This window comes from Microcebus murinus, chromosome 4 (assembly GCF_040939455.1).
Source record: "Microcebus murinus isolate Inina chromosome 4, M.murinus_Inina_mat1.0, whole genome shotgun sequence".
Classification (NCBI taxonomy): domain Eukaryota; kingdom Metazoa; phylum Chordata; class Mammalia; order Primates; family Cheirogaleidae; genus Microcebus; species Microcebus murinus.
In genome coordinates this window covers 52,296,553-52,322,814 of record NC_134107.1, presented here as the reverse complement: position 1 = coordinate 52,322,814, position 26,262 = coordinate 52,296,553, and the positions used below count along the sequence as shown (strand labels likewise).

At 41.6% G+C, this 26,262-nt stretch overlaps 1 protein-coding gene across 1 annotated transcript; it reads right to left on the bottom strand.

Annotated features, from left to right (window-relative positions):
• Positions 1–566: 566 nt before the first annotated feature.
• On the bottom strand, positions 567–25,881 carry NRIP3 (nuclear receptor interacting protein 3). Its single transcript, XM_012783999.2, has 7 exons — positions 25,642–25,881; positions 8,303–8,464; positions 7,725–7,807; positions 5,466–5,605; positions 4,088–4,140; positions 3,879–3,973; positions 567–3,579 (listed from the first exon to the last, which is right to left on the bottom strand). The coding sequence occupies exons 1-7, from the start codon at positions 25,813–25,815 to the stop codon at positions 3,564–3,566; spliced, it is 723 nt and encodes a 240-aa protein (XP_012639453.1). The 5' UTR covers positions 25,816–25,881; the 3' UTR covers positions 567–3,563.
• Positions 25,882–26,262: the final 381 nt, after the last annotated feature.

Genomic DNA, 26,262 nt, shown 5'->3' with positions numbered 1-26,262 from the left:
CTTGTTGACTACTTAAACACACTGCATAATATTAACATTTAAAAGGTAAGTTTTCCATCATCTGTAAAGTTCATTTGGAATGCCATTTAGACAATGAATTTAACTATATATTAAGGTTCATTCAACCCTTTTCCTTCCCAAACCTCTATTTATTTGAACTAAATAAGTATTTCCTTTGCTAGAAGTAAATGTTCTCTCACATACTGCTGACTCACCCACCATAAAAAATTGTTCTCATATGTAAAGCTCTGAGTGACTACCATATGCTAACCACTTTACACAGGTTACCTCATCTGACACTGTGAGGTAAGTACTATTCTTATTTCTGTCTTATGGTTTACAAAAATTATAAAACCAAGCTCAGTGAGGTTAATTAATTTGCCCAAGGACATAATACAGCCAGTAAGACAGAGCTGAAGGGTTAGTAGCAATGGAGGCAGTGAGGACCACAAACCCTTGTGTTTAGAAAACCCGAAGAGAGAAACATTGATGCAATTAGGCTGTGCCTGGACTCCCCTATCTTCCAGGTTGGGACCCTGACACACAGACTTCATCAGACAAGCACACAGGGGGAAGATTTCACTTTATTGTTACATGAGTCTCACAAATAAACCCAACATAGCCAGATACACTGAATAGATAAAGTGCCAATGCAGAGAGGCCTGGCAACAGAAGGAGCAAGGAATCCAGTTCCTCTTCTCCATGTTCCAAGCCTGGAAAATTATTTCTATTACACAAGAGTGAGGGCAGCTGACATACCAGGCAATCCTTTCTATAGACACTCTGAGCTAAGAAATAGAAAATTGTACCAGGTAGGGCCTGTGTATGCAGGGTAAGGAAATAGAAAAGTCAGAAAACATTCATTTCTCAAATGATTCAGGCATAGAAATACCAAATGATAAAATATTTCTCAAACTCCTTGTATTTGAGATGGACATCTAATAAGGAAGATTTAGTACTTCTTGCTACTACCTAAGAACTATGACCTGGGTAGACACCCTTTCTCCCACACCCTTAATCTGAGGTACCAGAATTTTCCAGAATCTAGGAAAAACTGACCTCACCTTCTTACCTTGCCAGCCCCCTAAAAGTAGACCAAATTGTCCCTCTTGAACATCAAGGAGATACAGTCCATCAGAGTAATTAATTGTACATCAGAGTATTATATAGTCAATCAGAGTAATTGGCAGCACTTAAAGAAGGTTAATGAAACTCAAGACTTCCCACAATTATCTTTAGACATTTTTAGGAGCCTCTATCAAGCCTGGGGTTTAAAACACAATTATTTGTTTAGAGAAAATCAAATGATTTGACTGCATTGAGATTATGATATCCTAAACTCGGTTCACCTCAACTATTTCTACTCCAAAATTGGAAAATCACTGACTGATTTTCAGAGGCCAGAAGGATCACTAAAGGCTATCTGATTATCTTCTGGGTCATATAATCCTGAACTCAGAGGGCAATTGTGTCTTTCTGGAACCTAAGAGTTCCTGGCCTCACATGGTCCACGGGGAATCCAAATAAGGATAAACCAGAAGGAACCTTCAAAATGCCTCACTGTGGCCAAGAGTTAAGGCTCAGAGTGGAACTTTAAAGTAGGGAAATAATGGGTGAAGTATTTTAATTCAGTCCTGGATAAGAAGCAGACCAAAGTATTGCCATGATAGCTAGGGGAAGAGCATGGAGAGGCCTCAGTGGAAAGGCACAAGTCCCTCCTAAGTAAGAGAATGGGGTGATGTTGGAGTGGGTGCTGAAGGTTGGTAACCCTGAGATCACCCATGCTGAGCTTTAGATGTGGCCTCTGAACCATGGCTGTGCTTAGTTTTCCATCTGCCTTCCTTTGTAGAGACTGATAGGAAAGGGACCTAGGGAATGACCCAGTGGCAACTAACTGCAGTAATGCTACCTAGTTGTTCAAATGGGGGTCACCAAGTTCCTAGTCTTCAGGGAACTTCTGTGAAGCCAAAATCATTCAGAGTTCCAAAGAGTTATTTGGTAGGGGCAGTTACTGAACACCAGACAAGATAGTTGGTGGTACCTGGCAAGGTTCAAAGTAGGATCCAGTAAACATTCTGGAAATTACTGAACCAAGGATAGACTTGGGAATATCTTGAAGGGACGTCCACCGCTAGCTATTTTTCTGACTTCTTAAGCACTTCTATGACTGAACTGAAGGGGAAATTCCATTACAGATACTTGTGTGTTTAAGCCAACATCCCAAAAAACACCTAACCTTTTAAGAGAGGTCAGTTATAAAAGGTTGTCCTTAACACTATCAGCTCCTTCCCTGCTTCTTTCCTATGTACAGGACAGAGCAAAAGAGCTTCTCAACTCTCAATTCTCTACCTGGAAATTTCATTCCCTACTTCCATCCCAGAAAGGTTTTCCCCAGGTAGGCCTCCCTACCAATTGATTCAACCCAGTCTACTCCCTTCTATTCTGGCGATGCTCTGTGGTTTTTCATCTCCATTGCATACCATTGTTTGCAGCCTCTTGAGTCATTTGCAAACATGTAACAGACCAGTCAGAAATAGTGACTGAATCTTGGGGATAATCAGTGTTTGGCAATGATGCCCAGATTATTTACTGAAGCCTTCAATTCCATCTCAGAGAAGGATTAATATTCCTCTTTCTGTGGTTCTTTCCCTTCCTCTTTTCCAAGAAGTTCACAGTGAGAGACCATTTCATTCATCTTTGTATCCTCAGTTTTTAGGCACCAAGATGAGGGCCTAAATGTGACAGTTTGGGGCCAGGGAACTTTTAGTGGGCTTGGCACACAGGAGGGAGGGCTACGTAGATCATCCTAGCATCCATCTCCAAAGCATATTCTTCCCTTACTCTGCCTTTTTTTTTTTAAAAAAAAAAAAAACAAACTCTCACATCTTTGCCCTCCTGTTAGGGCTTGAAGACAAATGAGGCAGCATGGGAGCCTTGACTTAGAAGTCAGGTCAGAGTTCTAGGTCCCTCCTGGTACTGACTTAATATATGACCTTAGACAATTTGCTTGCCTCTGGACCTTTTAAATGAAAGAATTGGACTAGATGATCTCTCTGGGATTAGGATCTTTCAGATCAATTCATACTTGCTTGAGAAATCAATGAATAAATTAGAAGAAATTCTAATTCCAAGATATAGATATCCTGTACCTCTTTGAAACAGCTGAAAGGAGATAAAGGTCAGGCTCCTATTTATTATACATTTACCTATAAGAAAAGAAGCAAGTGTATAGAGAAAAAGAAGCTGGTAGCTTCTCTACTTGACTAATAAAAGCAAATTCCTGGAAGAAGCAGAGAAATAGGCCACAAGTGAGACCTGGCAGTGTCAAAAGGGTCTATAAATTAAGAAATTAAAGGAGTAAAAAACAATGCCTATAACCAGACAAGATCTCTAAGCACAGACTATAGTCTAGAGAGGTCTGAGTGGGAAGGAGCCCCTGGAGCTTCTATTAGAGGGAAGGACTTGGTCCACAGCAAGTTGCTACTGCATTTGGTTCAAATCCAGTTTTCTCACTCTGTCAACCTGGTATATGTGCACATGCGTGGACACACTGCAGGCTGTAGTTATGCTTCTGAAGTGCTGAAATGAGAAAGAAATATCAGAAGAAATGATACCAAATTCAAAGAAGTTAAGCTGAAGGCAAGTAAAATTTTGGTTTGAAAGCTACTCAATTTTCCTCACCACTCTGTGTGGTATCATTGCTACTTGTTCTGAAGTGTAGGCTAGAGAGTTTTGTGGGATGGTGAACTCTAGGGGTGAGGAGGCATGGACTTGTAGGATCAAAAGCCAAAGGCAGGTTTATAAGCCCATATCCTGTCTGGGAACCCCCCAGCTCTTGACAATAAATGGGACTTGACCTGACTCATTTGGATACTCACTTGTCTTCATTCAAAGAAAACGTCTCCACAAAAGGGATTTCTTCCTTGCCTGCCTTCCCCATGATCAGCTGGTGCTTATCCAAGTTTATGATGCACTGAAAACAGGAGAATCACTGGTCACTGTCAATGATCCCACTATGGGGTCTCCATGTAAGAGGATCTCTGCCTCAAAGAGGAACTTATCAAGGGGAAAGTGGGGTCAATCCTACCTTCAGGGATCGGAGAGTCTGGAGGCCAAGAGACAAGTTTTTCTCATTGTCCTCTAATAGAAACAAAAAACAAACAACAAAATTAAGACCCAGCTATTTCCATCCTTGCTCTAGAAGTCAGCCTGATCACTATTAGATTCCAATCATCCAACCATCCATCTATCCATCCATCCAATAAGCATCTGTTGATCTGTTGAACATCTGGTATATTAAATAATTTTCTCAGATCACTAAAGTTACAAGATTATAGAGCCAAAATTTAAACTTCAAATCCAGGTCTTGGCCGGGCGAGGTGGCTCACGCCTGTAGTCCTAGCTCTCTGGAAGGCCGAGGCAGGCGGATTGCTCGAGTTCAGGAGTTTGAAACCAGCCTGAGCAAGAGTGAGACCCCGCCTCTACTATAAATAGAAAGAAATTAATTGGCCAACTAACATATATAGAAAAAATTAGCCGGGCATGGTGGCGCATGCCTATAGTCCCAGCTACTCGAGAGGCTGAGGCAGAAGGATCGCTTGAGCCCAGGAGATTGAGGTTGCTGTGAGCTAGGCTGACACCACGGCACTCACTCTAGCCTGAGCAACAAAGCGAGACTCTGTCTCAAAAAAAAAAAAAAAAATCCAGGTCTTCTTTTTTTTATATATACAGACTCTTGCTCTGTTGCTCTGGCTAGAGTGCAGTGGCATCATCATAGCTCGCTGCAACTTCAAACTCCTGGGCTCAAGCGATCCTTCTGTCTCAGCCTCCCACGTAGCTATGACTATAGGCAAGCACTACCACGCCCTGCTAATTTTTCTGTTTTCAGTAGAGATGGGGTCTGGCTCTCGCTCAGACTGGTCTCAAACTCCTAAACTGAAGCAATCCTCCTGTCTTGGCCTCCCAGAGCACCAGGTTTATAGGCATGAGCCACCGTGCCCAGCCCAAACCGAGGTCTTTAGGCAAAGGCCTTTAGACAAAAACCAGTAACTTTATGTAGTCTAGAATAGAAATGTATGAGGAGAAATGTGGAAGGTGGTAAAAAATTATCAAGGGATTCATGGCAAAAGAGTAAAGGGATCTTCCCTTCTGCTACAACTTGTTCATGGAAAGATCTCAGGGGACATTTTCGCCTTCACACAAAAATGTTTGTTTTCTTGCTCCTTGCATTTTTTATCTGAGCTCTGTACTTCTTTTTATGATTGATTCTAAGCATGTCTTGAATGTAGCTCAGGGCCCATCTGGTATTTTGGAGGGCAAAAATTGGGACAAGGTCTATAGTACAGGAAAATGGGAACCATTTTGAAAAACTTAATATTTACAGACATGAGATCTTATGAGGGTTTGGTGGGGATAGGGAAAGGGTTTACATTAAGGTTCATAGGTCCAGCACCAATGATACTCACCAACCACAGTTGCTGGGCAGTCCAGGTGGAGGGAACCCAGTGTGATCACTAGGTGTTCAATCTGGCCCACTACTTTGAGATGCCGGGGTAGAGAAAGCTTTTCTCCTTCATGTTTACGAGATCTGACATGCTCCTTGAGTCTGCAACAGAAAGAAAGGTACTAAAATTCCCTTGAAAGAGGTTTCTGGCAGAATCTAGCAATGCTTACCTTCTGACCCATGATTGGAATTCTCCAGGGATTTCCTATAATATTAATATTAATATACCCAAAAAGTACTAGCCAGCCTCTACTTGTTGTTTCAACACTTTGTCCTAAACATGCCAGGGGGATACAAAAACAATAAAGACTCATCTCCTGTTCTCAGAAAGCTTACGTCTCTACCTGCATTGGTGAAAAGGAGTTGACACATTGAGAGAATCCTATTCTGTATCCTAACATCTCCATCTCTGTGTGAGGCAGTTTAATTAACATGTCCTTTTACCCACCTCTGGGTAACAGATAACTGAGAGGGCAGGTTAATCTTAATTTTAGAAGATTCATGTCTAATTTTCTCTTTGTCCTTTCTATCTGAGTCTATCCTCATCAGTTTGTCTTAGACTATAATGTCAGTGGGGACAAGGACTTATTTGGTAAATGCATTGATATTGGTATCAGCAAGGAATACCATGGAAAAAGTTCTCATTAATTTAACTTGTCTGTGCAGGGGAGGAAGGAAAGAAACAGTACCAAGGTTTGACACAGTTATGTAAGCTGATCGGAATAGCTAGTACCCGAGCTATTATGGGTTGGTGGATAAATACTTAATTATGGGCTTTCTGTGCCAATACTTCTGCTTTCCTCCAATTCCTCTCTTTTGGTGTGATGGCCCATCCAAAAGAAAAATAATTGCAGTTTTACAGATGGTTATTAATTCCTCTGGAATCATAGCAGTCTGCTGCCTAATTATGCACCAGGACATTATTAGTCTTTCTGGAACCATCATGTTACACTGTACCTCATCTCTTCGCCCCACAAAAACACTCAGGATTCTTCCCATAAGAGCACTTAAGCCCTGGACTTCCCCCCCACCATCATAAATAGTAATGTAAAAAAACCATAGAGCCAACTTCAAAGTGTCACAGCGGTAGTGAGGGGTGAGGTCAGGGTAATACATCATGTGGCAGGGGTCACTGATTATACAAATGAAGCCCTATGTAAACCCTTCCTAAGAACATGGGTGTCTTGAATATAGGTCAAAATGGACCACTATGTCTGCCTTAGTGGTTGTTTCATTACAGAGATTTGGGATGGGGAATGATTTATTGTATTTAGGGCTAGAGATATAGAAAATAATATTGGGTTGATTTTACTAATTCTGAGCTAGACTTTAGGCCTATCTGGTCCTTTGTAGGAAAGAGTAGGAAGAAGGAAAGAAATAAAAGTAGAGGTTGAGTAAAAAAGAGGTAAGATACAAAATGGCTTTCCTTGACTAAAGAGGGAGAACCCAATTCTAGCTGCTAGAGAACTGAAGATATTCAATACACTAGGTGTCTGCCTCACACCCAATCCCTAGCAAGGGAAGCAGCAGGATCCAATTTAACAAGTTCTTTTTTTTTTTTTTCTTTTTTTTTTAATTTAAAAATATTACGTTTTTAGTTACATGGATTTCTTTTGTAATGCTTGATTCATGGCTGTAAGTGTGCCCATCACATAAATAGTGTTCACTGTACCCAGTTTTACAAGTTCTTTATAGAGAGGAAAGGCACTAGGAAACTATTGACTAATCACCCTTATGATGCTCCAGGCCCAACAGCAATTGTAACCCTATTCTCAGTTATCACTGATGTTTCTTAAGGACAGGCAATATATCCTCCAGAAGGACCCCAAGTAAGCTAAGGCTAACCACATCACTGCTTTTGCTCTTCTGGGGTACAACAGGACAGCTCCTTCTAATTTTCTATCTGGTGGATCAGGGCAGGGCACATAATAAGCCACAGGTTTCATAGTCTGTCATTTCAGAGCCCAGAGGTCTTTACTCAAAACTTAAAAGGTGAGAGTTAACAGAAAGCTGAAGGCTTCCCTGGCTCACTGATTGCTCCCAGCTGCCTGACAACCTACCATGTTTCCCCTCTACTAAGGACTCAGTTCCAGCTGAGATCTGAGCTTTGCACATTTGTCTCTGAGCTTCTGTGAAGATCCTCACCATCTCTAACCTCAAAATAGATGAAGCAAAGAGTGCATTAACATTTGATTTCCACCCAGCACAAGTAGCTACTTACCCCAATCTGTCCACACAGGCTGAGGAGATGAGATTATATTGACAGCCTGTGTCAACCAAGGCTTTTACATCCTTTCCAGCACACTGTGGGGAGGAAATATACTGTTTAACAGGAGCCAGAGAAGGGAAAGGGAAGGGAGACGCAGAAAGTAAGCCGCAGATGCCATATGAAAGGCAGGGTTACATCCTCCCAATTATGGGTTGGTAGTGTCCCATCTTTACCCATTGCTAAGTCTGCCTTTGATTGATTGGCTCTTTTTCCTGATGAACCCAGGGCTGATGGAAAGTCCCAAAAGATGCTGAGTGTTTCATTCTATATACCAAGTAGCTCTTAAACTTTTTTAAAAAATCACATACCCCTTTGTAAATCTGATGAAAACTGTGGTCCTTTTCCCCATAAGGATGCACATGCATACAAAATATTGCATCCACTTTCCCCCTTTAAAACTCATTTATGAATTCCATAATAAGACCCACACTCTATAAAGTTTGGAAGAGAGGGCTCCACTACTGGGATCATAAAAGGCCTGAAATCCTACTTTCCAGAAAACTCTGGATAAGCTATTCTGAAGACATTACCTGGCAAGAAACCAAAATCATGTCATCATCCTCAGACTTCTTTAGCCCCTCAGACTTAGCTTGATTAAGTTTGTTGGTCTTCGAGGCCCAAGGGACACGACTGCTTCGGAGTTTAGACAGGTTGGTTTCCATAAGGCGCCTCTGCAGAATGTTATGAGGTTGCTTGAGGAATAGAAAATAGAGGCTTCTTAGTGACAGGCCACATCCCCCTGTCCCAGCATCCCCCAGGTGCCACAGAAATAATGAAGGAGCCTCATATAACTGAGCTCTATCTTTGCTTCTTATTTATTCTTCCTTCTTTTTTTTTTGAGACAGAGTCTCACTTTGTTGCCTGGGCTAGAGTGCCATGGTGTCAGCCTAGCTCACAGCAACCTCAAACTCCTAGGCTCAAGCGATCCTTCTGCCTCAGCCTCCCAAGTAGCTGGAACTACAGGCATGTGCCACTATGCCCGGCTATTTTTTTTTTCTATATATTTTTAGTTGGCCAACTAATTTCTTTCTATTTTTAATAGAGATGGGGGTCTCACTCTTGCTCAGGCTGGTTTCAAACTCCTGACCTCGATCCACCTGCCTTGGCCTCCCAGAGTGCTAGGATTACAGGTGTGAGCCACTGCGCCCGGCCTTATTCTTCCTTCAAGTGGGGACTTCACTGGTATTGTCAGAGCAGGTACTATAAACCAATTTGCGGTAGGCCACACTGAATGAATGAAAGAGCAAGGTAGGACACTGGGAAATGTGGATAGGGTGAATGAATATTCTATGGCTTAAGAGAACTGAGGGACCCTTGTGATTTGGACTACCCTGGGCTTGTTGTCTTCCTCTCCCCTTACAAGGGCATTTAAAGAGAAAAGTGGTTTCAATCTAGAATAAGTGATCTTCTCTATATCTTCCCAGGTGACTGAAAATCAGTGCCTTAAAGAAAAGGCAGCTAATTCTCATAGGCTGAAGAAACTTAGCTAGTACTAGTAGTCAGAAGCTCTGGTAGTCAGAAGCTCTGCCTACTTCTGTATCAAGTTTCATTCCTTTATGGTCTTATCTCTTAGATCCAGTCTGTAGATGCCTTGGTGGCCTGGCCCTCCCATGGGCTGAGTCACTCATGGGTGGATAGGGTGGGAAAACAGGAATTCACACCTGCTAAGCAAGCCTCTCAGCAGACACACTTTGGAACCTAGCGGAACCCACAGGAATCATAATCACTGACAACTTATGGCCCTCAAACCACTGGCTCCTCCTGCCCTATCTTGTCTTCCATCCCCATTCTCTTCAATGGTCCCCAAAGTGGGAGTATAAAAGGGCAAACACCAACCAAGAAGCAGGGGACTCAATTAGACCTTATAAGTGGGCCAGGAAATTTAATGTTAGGAAGCAGAATGAGGAGTGTGAATTCAAGTCTGCTCTTTCAGCTTAAGAGGGAGTTCCTAGGACAGATTTATTCATGCTCTAACGTTCCTACTCAAAGTGGCCTCCAGAAAGTCTAAGATATATCTTGAAGAGAAGTCATTTGACTTGAGAACTTTCTATACACAAACATCTTGTGCCCAGTTTACAATAATATTTAAAATCCCTCAAAGGATAGAGTTTAACCCCAAGTTTCTATCTAACATATACCAGATGGCAATCTGATCTTAGGGGAAGGGGAGTCACTCTTAGAGACCCAGAGCCTGGAATCTTTCTGGGGAATGGGTTAGTACTGGAGGTCTTCATTATCTGACACCTTACAGATTTCTAAGGAAGAATGGACTCACTGCCATGACTCACTGTAACCCTGGTGAGATGAAGAAATGGATTCCCAAAATATACTGATTCTTGGCAAAGCAGGTTCTAAATTAGTATCCTTGGGAAAAGGGGAGGGAGAAGCACTTATAAAGAAAATGAGAGCTTCTTAGCTTGATAAGGGGCTAGAGGACGTGCTAACTCTGTCAGATGTTGTGATGTAATACTGGGAGAAGTGTTTTTACTCTTCAAAAGAAACAGAAATTCATCTTTCTAATCTCTCTCACCAATTAACCTGGATTCCTAGCTCAAGCCATACTAAAGCAGGGTGTTTGTTTCTGTTAAATCCATGCTTGTCAGGACCAACTAAGATAAATTAGATTTATAGAACTTAAGATTGGAAGGAGCATCAAAGACCTCTAATCAAGGCCCTTTTACCTAAAGCTTGGGCTCTTCGTCTACATTGGTTTTGCCAAATACCACTTTATCTGGTTATTCTTAATCTGCAGAGGAGCCTAATCATCAATGGACAGATGAGACAAATGAGGAAAATTCTGAAATAATTCTCCTTGAAGTCATCCCTCTTCTGTATTTGCTTCCCTTTCTACTGGATCCTTCCTCCATATGCTATAAAACATATTCAAAGTTCCTAGGTATTGGGGAGAAAACACCCCCACGAAACCTCAGATCCTGCCTCCTCAACTCTACAATCCTCCTCTAGTCATATCTTTGTCTGGAATGGCCCGTGTTTTTTGTTTTTGTTTTGTTTTTAGCCTAAATCACTATGTCTATTTCCTGATATCCTACATTTTTCTTATGGAGATTATTTCTGATCCCACAACACCAATAATGATCTCCTAATTTCCAAATCCAGTAGACATTTTTCAGCCTTCATTTTACTTCACTTTGCTAGGGCACTTGGTCTTGCTGACTATTCCTTTATTTGTTCTTTTCTTTAGTTACCAAAAAAAAAGGTATAAACACATGCTCAAAATATTCAAATATCACTGAAGTACATAAAATTAAAAAAGCAAAAGCCTCCCCAACCTCTCAACCCTTTCTTAGTATGACTTTTTATAAATAATGGCCATTAAATTTAGAAGTATATTCTTCTAAAAATATTAATACCTTTATAAACATATATAAAAGTAGGATCATATTATAAAACTTATGAAATTTTCTATTTTCATTGAATATATGGAAGACATTTTTCTATGTTAGTACGTATAATTCTCTTCACTCACTTTCATAACTAAGACATAGTCATAAAATAGTTCCGGAATAGAAAATTTATGGCCAGCAAACCCATATGAACCTCATAAATGATTTTCTTTGGTCATTTATTTATGCCTACATGTTATAAGTGACAAAATAGCTGCACATTGACCTCTTAAAATTTCACTAAAATCACAGTAAACAAATAAGAAAGGCCTAAATCCACCAGAATGGAAAGAACAGTAAAGTAAATTAGAAAAAAAAGATAGATGTTGACAAAATTCTAGATTCCAAACAGCAGACAAAAAAGCAGCAATGACCTAGACTAGAGAAAGTTAAGTGCTTCACACCATTTCATTTCACAGAATGTTGGAGTTGCAGAGACTGACAGTTGCTCATTAAAATCCTTGTTCTCTTCTTCTTCTGGGGAAGAAATCAAGACTACGTTTTCTAGACCTCCTTGCAGATAGGCATGGCCATATGACTAAGTTCCAGAGAATGAAATGTGAGAAGTGACACACCACTTCTAGGCTTGGCCCATAAAAATCTCTTGAGCACACTTCTCCACATTCTTTTCCCCTTCTGACTGGCTGAAGTGGAGATAACCCACTTAAAAGCCATATGTTGAAGACAGAAGAGTTACCATCACCCTTGGATTCTAAATGACTATATGTAAGAAGGCTGTCTTGCTGAGTTTCCTATAGGTACTATTACTTAAGAGAAAAACTATTATGTTTGACCTATTATTAATACATATGTTAGTATCTAGCTGTAAAAGCAGTTTTTCTACTCAAACTAAAATTCTGGAAAGGCTGAGAAGTTAGAGGTATCAGAACCTCTACAGTGGGAGAGTTGTTACTAGGTTTGGAAATAGATTAGCTAAAAGCCTACACAAGACTCCCAACTTGACCCAGACAATTGGGAAGAATGCCAAAAGTTTACTCTTCTTGTAAGAGTAAATCAAAAGACTCTGATCAGTTGATACTTTGGCTAGGCTTTCAGATTTCTAGAACAGCTAAAGATGAATGTGGGTGCCATAATAAGCCAGAACTGAAGGACATAAGTTTAAAGATTGAAAGGGCCCACATGGAGCCTAGCACAATGAAGGAAAAAAGACTGTCATCAAGATTTCACACCACTGTGAAATTTTGGAATAGTATGGACGACAAAGATTCCAAAAGCTTCCAAAGAGAAAATGATGATCCAAATACAAAGGGTTAGGGACCAGAATGGTATAGGATACTCAGCAGTAACCAATAGAAGCTAAAAGACAGTGGAATAATACTGACAGTATTATTCTGACAGTACATAATTTCTAAACCTAGCCAAACTATCAATCAAAACACAAGAAAGTTGTGTCCCGTGCATCTTCAAGAAGCAACTAAAAGATGGGCTCCACCAAAGTGAAGGAAACAATAAAGAGAAAAGCATGGGCTACAAGAAATAAAAGATCCAATAGAGAAGCAAGGCAAAGGCAATTCTGAGAAAGTGTTGAAGGAAAAGTTCAAGATATAGGTTGTCTATTAGGCCTTAAGAGCAACTAGTCCAAAATGAAATGAGAGCATAGGGGACACTAGGAAGGATGTCCCCAAGGAAAAAAATGGACTGCTAGACCATCTATAGCTTTAAGTAACTTGAAGGAGAGTTAAATTTTATATAGAAAATTAAGTAAAGAAAAAAAAAGCCAAAGAATTTATTAATTTTGGGAAAAACAAAAAAATATTTGTATGAGAAAGGAAACATAATCATAGTACATTTGACTCAGCTAGGAATAACATGAACATAGTAATAATAATGTAAGCAGTAAATAATGATTTTATCCAAAATAATTAACAGAATATTAGTAGGAGAGGGGATATGATGGCAAGGTGTAAGAGAATCAAATCTTTATCCATTATAATAGAAAATCAATCAACAATGTAAAATCAATAAATCAAGAAACAGCAGTATCACCATTTACTTAGCAATATGGAGATTCCTAACACAGCAACAGTTTTAAGTTTTAAATAATAGGGGACAGGCATGGTGTCTCAGCCTGTAATCCTAGCACTCGGGGAGGCCAAGGCAGAAGGATCGCTTGAGGTCATGAGTTCAAGATCACCCTGAACAAGAGTGAGACCCTGTCTCTATCAAAAATAGAAAAAAATTAGCCAGGCGTGGTGGCGGGCACTTGGGAGGCTGAGACAGGAGGATTGCCTGAACCCAGGAGTTTGAGGTTGCAATGAGCTATGATGATGCCATTGGACTCTACCCAGGGTGATGGATTGAGACTCTGTCTCAAAAAAAAAGTTTTAAAATATATATATATATTTATAAAAATAAACGTTAAATAAAAAATATGCCCCCATATAGCAGAAAAGAGTTCAGCCACAAGAAAAACCAATTTATAGTGACTTAAATGGAGGTTTGTTTTTCTCACATAGCAAGAAGTCTGGAGACAAGCAGCTGCTAACATTAGCTCAGTAGCACAACAACTTCAGGGGTATTGTCTCTGTAATTCTCAGGGACATTTCCTTATAGTCATAAAATGGGTGCCCCAGCTCCTGGCATTACAACCATATTGAAGAAATGGGGAAGAAGGAAGGGGCAATGCTAATGCCATCCAGCCCCTTTATCTTCCAGGAAAAACTTTTCCAGAGTTCCCTCAGCAGTTTTTTGCCTATAACTTCTTGGTCAGAACTCACATGGCTACTCTTAGCTGCAAGGGACAATGGGAGAGAATACAGCTTTTCTCATCTCTATAGAGGAGTAAGCAGATAGAAAAGGGCAGAAAATGGGTGATGATTTAGCCAATTAACAGTGTCTGCTAGATTATGCAAAAACTACATCATATGCACACAACATACACATACAAATAGTATAACTTAGGCAGGTTCACTTACAAACAGCTTAGCACTTATTAAAACAGCACATCTTCTACATTTGAATTTGTTGTAAACATACCTCGATTTGACTAGTTAACAATTATACTAATGGCCATTTGAAGTGTTTCCACATGTTTGCCATTAGAAACAATGCTACAGTAAATTCAATATTCCATTTTTCTTGAAACTCTCCTCTACTGGCTTCTAAAACCACCTTTCTGTTTATTCTGTATCTGTCTCTTTCACTAGTTCCTTTGCCTCTGTTCATTTCTTAAATGTTAGGTTCCTCATTGCTCTATCTTTGTTTCTTTTTTCTTTCTACATATCCTCCCAGGGCAATTTTATCTGCTTTCATTGCATAAATTACTACCTTATGATAATATTCTATCTCATGCCCAGATCTCACTCTTGAGTTTTAGACCCATAGATCTAACTGCCTTTTTGAAATTCTTTACTTAGACATTCCACAGGTACTTCAAACTTAACTTATGCCACTGTTTTTTCCCACAGAACTTTCACATTCTCCCTTATCCCCTATCCTGGTGAATGAAATTCTGCCTCCTTAAGACCTCTCATTTTCCTCTTCATTTCTAATGTTACTGCTAAATCCAAAAAATCTCCTAAAACATTACTTTCGTGGTTCCCTTACCCTACAGTGGTTATCTTGCCAGCTGTATCCAACAAAAATCTTCAATGTAGCATTCAAGATCTTCCCGTACTGCTCATCCTCCTTCCCAATCTCATCTTTTGAATTATTATTCCTCTAAGGCTTTCTATTAATGCTTTTGGCAAATTATCACTTGTCACACATTACCTTGGGAAAGAGATCACTAATCTCTGAGCATAACTTTCTCTAAGCCTCGCTTCTTCATCAGTAATAAAAGAAATCTGAGCTCCAAAGTCTTGTTCAGTTTTAACATTCTGGGTTATTTCCTTTCTACCAACTTTGGTCAATGACACCACCATATACCCATTCTTTTTTAAATTTTCTTATTTATTCAGTATATTATGGGAGTACAAACATTTTGGTTGCATGTAATGCTGTTTGCCCTGCCCAAGCCAGGGCTACAAGTCATACACCCATTCTTTGTTTTGTTTTTTGAGACAGAGTCTCACTCTGTTGCCTGGGTTAGAGTGCCATGGCGTAGCCTAGCTCAGAGCAACCTCAAACTCCTGGGCTCAAGCAATCCTTCTGCCTCAGCCTCCTGAATAGCTGAGACTACAGGCATGTGTACTGAGATACAAAATATTAAGGTCTGCTTGGGGTCATAAATTTATAAGGCTTGAGGTATGCACCCATTTCCTGGAGAAGTTGGCCACTTCTTGAGGAAATGGGAATTGACAGCTCTGAGCTATGTGCCTGGGGATGTTTATCCTGGACTTCCTGGACTGCCCAGGATTGTTTATCCTGGGCTGTCCAGGAATGTTTACCCTAGGCTCATGCCCGGAACTGATTTGTGAGACCAGTCACTACAGGCCCCGGTTCCTGGCCAGATCTGGGACTTCACGTGACCAGAGCATATGCCTTTTTGGCGCCAAAGCCTTCCTTTGTTCAGACCACTACATAAACAGTATAAGAAAGTCCCCAAGCTGCTTTTCAGCCACTTCTCCTCCGCTTCTTCTTCGCCACCATTTCTTTCTATTCAACTTCTCGGTGTGCCACTGCCTACCTGCTTGATATCCCAGCGTGTTGCCTTCACCTCTACCTGGTGACTGCCCGTGAAAATTAGCCACCGGTGTTGAGATTACCCGTGTTGATAAGCCTCTGGTCCCAGTGGTACTTTTCTCTTACTTTCTCTCTTTTTCTCTTCCTCCTTAATAAATGTAAGTAAAACTGGTGTGGCTTGTGGTGGTGTGTCCTGCGGATCAAGCTTAAATTAGAAAAAAGTCTGTGCACAGCAATTGATAAAATTAATTATCAATACAGCATGTGCCACCACGCCCAGCCAATTTTATATATTTTTTTTTCAGTTGCCCAGCTAATTTCTTTCTATTTTTTTTTTTATTAGAGATGAGGTCTCACTCTTACTCAGGCTGGTCTCGAACTCCTGAACTCAAATGATTCGCCTGCCTTGGCCTCCCAGAGTGCTAGGATTACAGGCGTGAGACACCATGCCCGGCCAATACACCCATTATTGATTCTTTTCTTTTCCTAACCTCCCATTACAAGTACTATTTATATTTTATTTTATTTTATTTTTTTTATTTATTTATTTAGAGACAGGGCTTCTTGGTGTATTGCCAAGACTGGTCTTAAACTCCTGGGCTCAGCAATCCTCCTGCATTAGCCTCCCATGTAGCTTGGGATTATAGGCACAAGCCACCAAAACATATCAGGACCACCATCATTTCTTATCTTAAAGTAGGTACCCCAACTTTTTAGTTGCTAACAGCCTCCTAACTTGTCTTCTGCCTCTTCTTTTGCTTCTCTAATCTATTCTCTGCATAGCAACGAGAGTAAGCTTTCAAAAATATAAGTCAGACAATACATTCTTTTACTCAATCCCTTCAATGGCTTCCCACTGTTTTTCAGAAAAAATTCCAACATTTTACCATGGTGTATAGGGCTCTGCACCATCTAGTCCCTGCCCTTCCCTCCAACTTTCATATGCATACCACTCTCCCCTTTATTCATTAAGATACAGCTCCATCCATTCTCACTTCCTTGCTAAAAAACCCTTTCCCATTCCAATGCCTTTGTACCTGCTGTTCCCTCTGCTTGAAATGTTCGTCCCCTAACATTTGAAATAGCTCACTCCTTCAGGTTTCAACTCAAATGTCACTTACTCAGAGACACCTTCCCTGACCATACTACTTAAAGTAGGTGCCCCACCTCTTTTAGTTACTAACACATCCTACTATTTCTTTCATAGTAATTATAAATGCAGAATTATTTTGCTAACTTACTTGTTTATTATTTCATTTTCCCCTACTAGGATGTTAATTGCATAAGGGCAGGGACCTTGACTGTCTTGATCGCAGCAGCTATATCCCAGCTCTTGACACAGTACTGAAAAAACAAGTCTCTAAGTGTTTCTTTCTTCAAAAAGCCTTTCTTGATTAAAATCATCTTATTCTTTCAGATTCCCTTCATTCTAAACATATCAAATAGTTTGTACTACTTGTATCCTCATTCCTTGACTGTTGTTTTGTAAATATGCCTAAGTGTTTTTCATCTATGTTTACTGAATACTGGCTTTCTAAGGGCTATCTCAATGTCCTTCAATGTACACAACACTAATTAGTAAGATGGGTGCTGCAGGTACCCTGGTGGCCATTTGGACATAATTTTCAAGTCATCTTCCTGACATGAATTCTGCTTATGCTAAACCTCAACAAGGCAGCTATTAACCTAAGCAGTTCCTGGTTCTCTACTGTTCCTGAAATGTGGCTGCTAGTGGCATCTACACCCTAACCAGGCAAGTTCAAATTTGCTGCCTCCATCACCATATAGAGCTTCTGAAGGAAATGGACCCTGTGGGCAGTGCTATATTCTGGGTAGAAATAGCTGAGGTTCCTCAATCTGGCAGCCACGCCGTTTAAACATCTTTTCTAACCAGGCTGTAAAGTACGAAGAAAAGTGAGGTGAGAGACTACGGTGCAGAATGCCATGGAATTATGATGTGAGCCCAAACTTCCAAAACCACTTTCTCAATCCCTTTACCCATGCCACACTGAACCCAGACAGAAAGAATCTAATGAATTTATGTGCTCCACAGAATAAACCAGATTGGAAAACAGGGGAATTAACAGAGGTCTGTCTCTTTGTAGCATTTACTCCCAGGGGAGAAATCCAAGATTTCTAGCTAGCAATAGAACCACAGCTAGAGCTACATAGAATAAGGGTCAGCAAATACATCCCCCATGCCAAATCCAGCCTGCTGCCTGTTTTATAAATAACGTTTTTGGAACACAACCAACTCCAGTCATTTTTCATCCATGTCTGCTTTTACACTACAAGAGCAAAGTATAATAGCTGAGACAGAGATTATTTGGCCTGCAAGCCAAAAATATATGTCTACTAACTGGTCCTTTATAAAAAAATTTGCCAACTCCTGACTTAGAGTAGTGTTTAAAAGTATATGCTTTGGGCTGGGAGCAGTGGCTCACGCCTGTAATCCTAGCACTCTGGGAGGCCGAGGAGGGAGGATTGCTTGAGCTCAGGAGTTCGAGGCCAGCCTGAGAGAGAGTGAGACCCGGTCTATAATATAAAATGAAAGAAATTAGTCAAACAACTAAATATAGAAAAAATTAGCCAGGCACAGTGGCGCATGCCTGGAGTCCTAGCTACCAGGGATGCTGAGGCAGGAGAATCACTTGAGCCCAGGAGTTTGAGGTTGCTGTGAGCTAGGCTGATGCCACAGCACTCTAGTCTAGGCAATAGAGTGAGACTCTGTCTCAAAAAAAAAAGTGTATGCTTTGAAAGCAGAGCTGAGTTCAAGTTAGTAAGTACCTCACAGTGCTTTTTTTTTTTTTTGAGACAGAGTTTCGCTTTGTTGCCTAGGCTAGAGTGAGTGCCATGGCGTCAGCCTAGCTCACAGCAACCTCAATCTCCTGGGCTCAAGGGATCCTTCTGTCTCAGCCTCCCAAGTAGCTGGGACTACAGGCATGAGCCACCATGCCCGGCTAATTTTTTCTATATATATTAGTTGGCCAATTAGTTTCTTTCTATTTATAGTAGAGACGGGGTCTCGCTCTTGCTCAGGCTGGTTTTGAACTCCTGACCTCGAGCAATCCACCCGCCTCGGCCTCCCAGAGAGCTAGGATTACAGGCGTGAGCCACCGCGCCCGGCCCTTTTTTTTTTTTTTATTTCGGCATATTATGGGGGTACAGATTTTAAGGTTTCAATAAATGCCCTTTCGCCCCCTCCCCCCATAAGTCTGAGTTTCCAGCATGACCATCCCCCAGATGGTCCTCACAGTGCTTTTTTGAGGATTAAATGAGAGAATCCATATAAACATTTAACATCATGTCAGATACAGAGTAAGCACTCAAATGTTATAATATTAAGTATATGTATGTGTATACAGTTGACCCTTAACACAGATTTGAATTACACTTATACCCAGATTTTTCCTTTTTTGAGACAGAGTCTTGCTTTGTTGCCCAGGCTAGAATGAGTGCCATGGCATCAGCCTAGCTCACAGCAACCTCAAACTCCTGGGCTCAAGCAAACCTACTGCCTCAGCCTCCTGAGTGGCTGGGACTACAGGCATGTGCCGCCATGCCTGGCTAATTTTTTCTATATATATTAGTTGGCCAATTAATTTCTTTCTATTTTTAGTAGACATGGGGTCTCACTCTTGCTCAGGCTGCTTTTGAACTCCTGACCTCGAGCAATCCGCACTCCTCAGCCTCCCAGAGTGCTAGGATTACAGGCATGAGCCACTGCACCTGGCCAAGATTTTTTCAATAAAAGTTACACTGAGTATGTCTGCCTCTTCTCTCTCCCCTTCCATCTCCTCTACCTATTCTGCTTTTGCCACCCTGAGACAGCAAAACCAACCCCTCTTCTTCTTCCTCTTCCTCCTCAGTCTACTCAACATGAAGATGAGGATGAAGACCTCTAAGATGATCCACTACCACTTAATGAATAGTAAATATGTTTTCTTTTCCTTATGATTTTCTTAATATTTTCTTTTCTTTAGCTTACTGTATCATAAGAATACAGTATACAATACATATAACATATAGGATATGTGTTAGTCAACTGTTTATGTTACTGGTGAAGCTTCCAGTCAATAGTAGGCTATTAGTAGTTAAGTTTTGGGGAAGTTAAAAGTAATATGTGGATTTTTGACTGCATGGGGGATCAGTGCCCCAATCCCTACATTGTTCAAGGGTCAGCTGTATATATATTTTAAATTCTCACATATAGCCTAAAAGTCAAGCCATATACCATTCTTCCCCCTACACCCCGCAAAAGGCCTGAAATATCCTACTAAATTTTAGTCCTCATACAGTCTATAGATAAACATGGACTCCTGTCAAACCCATGTTTGACATGTCTCTATCTCTGACCTTGGAAATCTAAAAGGTCACTAATATCTGTTCCTTTTCTTCTCTGCTTACTAGCTGAATATATAACACGTGACCCATTCTACCCCAAGGGAACACAGACCGATTGTCCTTGGGTTTGCAGTTGTTCAAACACATATGGGAATCTATCTAAGGCAGGCTGTCACATTCCCCCAGGCCTTCTGTGTTTTGGTTCTTTGCCTTTGACCCAAAAGACACATTATTTCAAAGAAAACAGTTATTTCTGATTATTATCTGCTTTGCGGATTGGTCTGAGATGGTGGTTTCTCAGCTGCCCAGGAAGGTTGCATTTTTTTAGAAAGGATTCACAATGGGCAAGAGAATTAGACTAGATAACCTATAAAATTTTTCTCACTCTGAGATCCTACAAAGCATACTCTGGAGGCAACCTTCTCTCATACCATCTCACAGTCAGCTGGCTCACAGGGAATGGTGAAGTTGTAATTGAGTGTGAGTTTCCATCCTTATAATCACAGCAGGCCAGAGTAATCACCTCTTCCACTGAACTCTTCTAGCACTTATTGACTATAACATCTTGGCAACTAGCATAGGCTGCCTGGTGGTGGTGTTTATCTTTTTGTAGAACTGTCCATTCAACATCTACATTTAAATAACTAGTAGAGATCCCAAACTTAACTTGTTCAAAAATCAGACTCTTGATTCTTATTCTCTATCCCCAACCTGCTCTCCCTGTAGTCTTACCCATTTCAGTAAGTGATAACTCTATTCTTCCAATTGCTAGGTCAAAAACTTTGAGGTCATCCTTGACTACTTTTTCTTTCACCCTCTTAATCCAATCCATCAACTAAATCTGTCAGCTCTGCCTTCAAAAACTTATCCAGAACATGATCTTTTCTTGTCTCCACAGCTATCACACTGTTCTAAGGCACCATCATCTCTCACCTGGATTACTGCATAACAGCCTCCTAATCGGTCTTTCTGTTTCAACTCTTGCCCTCAGTAGTCTAAACCTGTGGTCCCCAACCCCCGGGGCCAAAGACTGGTACTGGTCCATGGCCTGTTAGGAACCAGGCCACACAGCAGGAGGTAAGCGGTGGGTGAGCAAACAAAGCTTCATCTGTACTTACAGCTGCTCCCCATCACTTGCATCATTGCATAAGTTCCACCTCCTGTCAGATCAGCAGTGGCATTAGATTCTCATAGGAGCTCGAACCCTACTGTAAACTGCAAATACAAGGGATCCGGGTTGTGTGCTCTTTATGAGAATCTAATGCCTGATGAATTGAGGTGGAGCTGAGGCAGTGATGCTAGTGCTGGGGAGCTACTGCAAATACAGATTATCATTAGCAGAAAGGTTTGACTGTATAATAAATGTAATGCACTTAAATCATCCTGAAACCAGCCTCCCCATCCCCAGGTCTGTGGAAAAATTGTCATCCATGAAACTGGTCCCGGGGGCCAAAAAGTTTGGGGACCACTGGTCTAAATCACATAGTAGACTAAGTAATCTTTTCATAAAATAAGTCATGTGATGTCACCCCTCTGCTCAAAATCTTCCACTGGTTTCCCATCTCAGATTAAAAGCCAAATGGCTGCACAATGGCCTCCCACTGTATCTCTGATATTATCTCCTATCACTCTCCCCAGGTCCACCCCTTGCTCATTTTTTGCTCTAGTCACACTGGCCCTCTTACAGTTCTTCAATCATATCAAGCACATTGATGCCTCAGGCCTTTGCAATTGCTGTTCCTTTTGCCTAGAACACTCATCTCCAAGATACTCTGCTCCCTCATTTCTGATAGTATTTTGTCAAATGTAATCTTATTAGAGAGGCCTTCCCAGACCACCCTGTACAAGACAGCAAGGCTCTAGCTCACCCCATCCTGGCTACTGCCCTCCCTATTCCCCTTACCCTTATTTATCTTCCCCACATCACTGATTGTTACCTAATATATTATATATTTGCTTGATTTTATTTTCTGCCCCCTCCCCTTATAATACAAGTTCCATGAATGCAGGAACTCTGTTTTGGTTCACTATTATTATCTGCAATGTCTAAATTACTGCCTGACATGTAGTAGGTGCTAATATCTGAATAATATATTAACTAATCTGTCCTATCCTTCTCCCAACCTATAAACCACTCCTTATAAAGAGAATCTTTTTTATCTTCATCTTTGTGGTCCTACTCCTAGACTGTGTCCTGAACACAAACAAGTGTTCAAATAATGTTTGCTATAACTAGGATGCAATTACAGATCTGTAAATCTTGAGTTTGTGCCAGATCCTGGTGTTATACTGGTGTTTCATGGTCCTCTTTTAAGGCTCCAAAGTTCTCTAGCCCAAGATTGTGGCATTATGTAGATCTTGTGGCATTATGAATGGCTAATCTGTAGGGTACCACCTAGGGCTGCTCTAATTGACAGAGATTCTAATCGGGTATTTTTTGGTAAATTTGCTTCATTGTGTTCTACCATCTTTCCCCTGCCTTTCATTCCTAATTCTAGTCAGTTCTGCAAAAGATATGGCTAAAAGTAGAATCAATCATAGGTAGAAAAGAAAAACTCTCTCTACTGCCAGACAAGTTAAGAATATGGCTTAATGTATATAGGTAATAATATAATAATAGTATAGTATCATATAGAAATAGTAATAGATACAGTAATAGTATCATATCAAAAAGACAGCATATAATTACATAACATGACTATTTTTAAAAATTAAAAAATCTTTACCACAATGAGAAGAACTTTTATGAACCTGGTAGCTAAAACAAGATAAATTATGATAGGCAAAACTTCAAGAATGGAGAGATATTTTTCTCTAGCTTTATCAAGTTTTAAAAAAAATAAATCATATATAATATTACCCACATCTCTGGTTTTAATTCTTAATCTAATATAGAATAAATAATACAAGATGAAAGGATGAACAAGAGAAACAGACATAAGAAATATGATTAATTTCCACAGCAGACTTTGTAGCAGCCAACTCCACACACACAGGAATAGGGCAAAGTCACTTTCCTGTGGCCAAGAGAACATGACCACTTTTGATCACCTATGGGTGCCCTCTGACAATCCAAAAAGGGCTGGCAAGGTGATATCAAACAGTGAAAATCACAGAAACAGCATGGTAAAAGGTAGGTAATTCAGACATTCCAGCAATATAATTCAAATATAGGTTACTAATGTGAAGAAAAACCACCCACAATCTTCACACTGGCTTAAGCCCCAGAGTCAATTAAAATGAATTTGTCCTCTTCCTCCATCTCTCTCTGGTGCCATCCCCTCCCCTTTCTTATCTCCCTTCTTTTGAGATATTATAAACTATTTTAAGTAAGAAAAATTCAGTTAATTTTAGCATCCTCCAAATTTCACTTGTAGTGAGAGAAAATGGAGTCAACACTAGTCTATCCTACCAGAAGTATTTATAAAGTGATAAGAACATACTTCTAAAATAATTTCTAAGATTATACTGAGGCTGCAACATAAGTTTCAAGAGAGCTTAAGCATGCTGCCTCACTCCAGCTCTATAGCTTTGCTAGCCCTATCTCAGTCTGCCTTGGTTTCTACGACCTGTTCTTGGTCTTCTGTGCAATCACTTGTACAAGTATGAGAACACTGAAAGAGGTAAATCAACTCCATGGCAAGGGGGCACAGAAAGTGCAAACCACGGTTCAGAGCTTCACAGTCAACTGCTGTGTGTCACACCCATGGCGATGCACTGCTTTTTAAGGATCCTTTCTCTTTGCAGCCTATGCTCTGTTGTCAGCTCTTCCTGGCACAACTGAGACAGACTGGAGTCAGAAAAACAGATGGAATTCTTACATAGCATGAAGTAGGATAAGGAATCCTAAGAAGAAGGATGCAGTAGTAGTTCTTCAAGACTAGGAAGCTCCCTGACAACCCAGGACAACTAAATGTCAATATATAAATCCAGCATGAAAAAAATTCACATTTTAATTATTTTCCTAATACTTTTTTATTGATTCCTGAGGCTTCTGGGAACTAGGATTATTTTGGCCTGAAGGACAGAAGACTTGGACTTGATTTGTTAAATGAATCTAGATGCTTTAAAGTGAAAGAAGTGAAAAGAGAGTTATCTCTTTTGTGGGAATACATTTATGAAAATGTATTCATCGTCATTCTGGGTTAGCATGAAACAGATCGACTATCCTGTGGCTTATGCATAAAGAAAATCTTTTTAAAAACAGAACAAGATAAATGGAGTAGACATCCCTTGCACATAAGTAACTAACTGCAGAGAGGGGAAATCTGATATGAGTATCTATGTATTATTAGAGCTGTTAAAAAAAAAAAAAAAAGGAAGTAAATGCAGAAGCTCTGCCCTCTGCCCTCCATTACCATCCTGGGGCCAGAAATGGCAATTTCAGTGAATCAGGGCCAACAACTGCATCCAAAATTAAACATTCCAAAAGCTCAAAATAAAAAATACTAGAAAAATTATGCAGAGCACCTATTTCATTTGCAAAATACAGACAATTCATATTTCATAAATTATTACCCAGACAAATAAAGTGATTGTGAAATTTAAGAAAACAACCTACAAGAAAACGCCAGAAAAAAACTACAAGGCTAAACATAAATTTGGCCCCACACCACTAGAGACCGACAGATGACAGTCAGATATAGTTTTTTACGCTGGCGACCCTTAGCCATCCATTCCCATTCCATAGACAGGGCAGCATGGTCTTCCAACTCAGACCCCCAGTCCTGGGCTTCTCTTACTTAATGCCAAGAAACAACTGTGTTAGAAAAAAGACCGTGCCAACCCCAGCTCCAACTACACACAGTAGCTGGTCAGTAAGCTGGAGCAGCCTGGCTTCCTCCCTCTACCCCTTGGGGGTGGGGCTGGGAGACGAGAAGAGATGACGATGAAGAGATGTTTGAGGTTCAGGTAACCTTCACATTCGACCCCTTCTCTTCTCTCCTCACTCAGGATGGAAGGTCAAAAGCAGATAAGACCAAAACCAAACGGAGAAGTAAATCTTGCATAGTAGGACAATGGATTCAGCAAAAGTCATCTGGACATGGCGACTGTCAAGAAACCCCCTTTTCACTTCTTTCTTTCCTTCTCACACACCCATTAGGAGTCACCTCTGTCTGGGTCACAGGACCGGCTACGCAGCCTGTGAGGCTACGGGAGCTGCCCTCGCTGTGAGCTCAAGCTCCATGAAACAAATTCGGTATTAAGAATAAAGTGGCAGAAAGGAGACCTGACGGCAAGAGCGGAAGGCAGGGTCTCTGCTCTCTACTGGACAGGAGAGACACACGCAGGGAGGGGGCAGAGACGAAGGGAGCGCGAGCTAGAAAAGCCACAACAGAATCCTGAGAGAAACCCGAGCAGGGGGACGCCGGATGGAGAGAATCCCTGACAGACACCAGCGAGACAGCGGACAGTGACTCAGTGAAAGCGGCAAGGGTCGGGCCGGGGAGACTGCACGGCGTGAAGGTGACGGTCCCCAGGGCCGGAGCAAGAGCGGCGGCGGGGGTCCAGGGGCAGGCGCGGCCGCGGGGGCTCACCGTGTCCTTGGACGAGCCCAGCTTCTTGAGGCCGTCCAGGGGCAGCAGGTCGGCGGAGTCCTTGTGGATGAACTGCACCGCCTGCTTCATCCGGCGCTGCTGTCGCAGCGACGCTGCCTCCCGCATGTCGGTCTCCTTGCGGCCGCCCTCGGTGAGGAGCCCTGAGTAAAACATCGCTGAGGCGCCCGCGACCCAGCGGCCCGGGCGCTCGCCGAACCCCAACTCCCTCAGCCTCGAGCAGCCCAGCAAGAGCCGCGCACCCGCGCCTTTTATAGCCGAGCGTGACGTCACGGGGAGCAGCCAGTGCGCGCGCGGGGGGCGGGGCCGGCACAGCGCCCCCACCCGGCGCGCGGCTGCCCCGCGTCCCGCGTCCTCGGCCCACGCTAGGGAGGCACGGACCGCGCAGGCTGTACCGACCCGGAGGGCCACCGGGCCACCACGGTCGCTTAGCCCAACCGCCCCCTCCCGTATGGGTGTCCCGCATCCCCTGGACGGGGACGGGCTGTGGATCCCAATGCCAGAGCAGCCTCTCACACCCCAGCCGTCGGCCCTCCGCAGCCCCCCAATTCCGGCTCACCTGTCCAAGCCGTAGCCGACCCGGGGATCACTGACAGCTGGGCC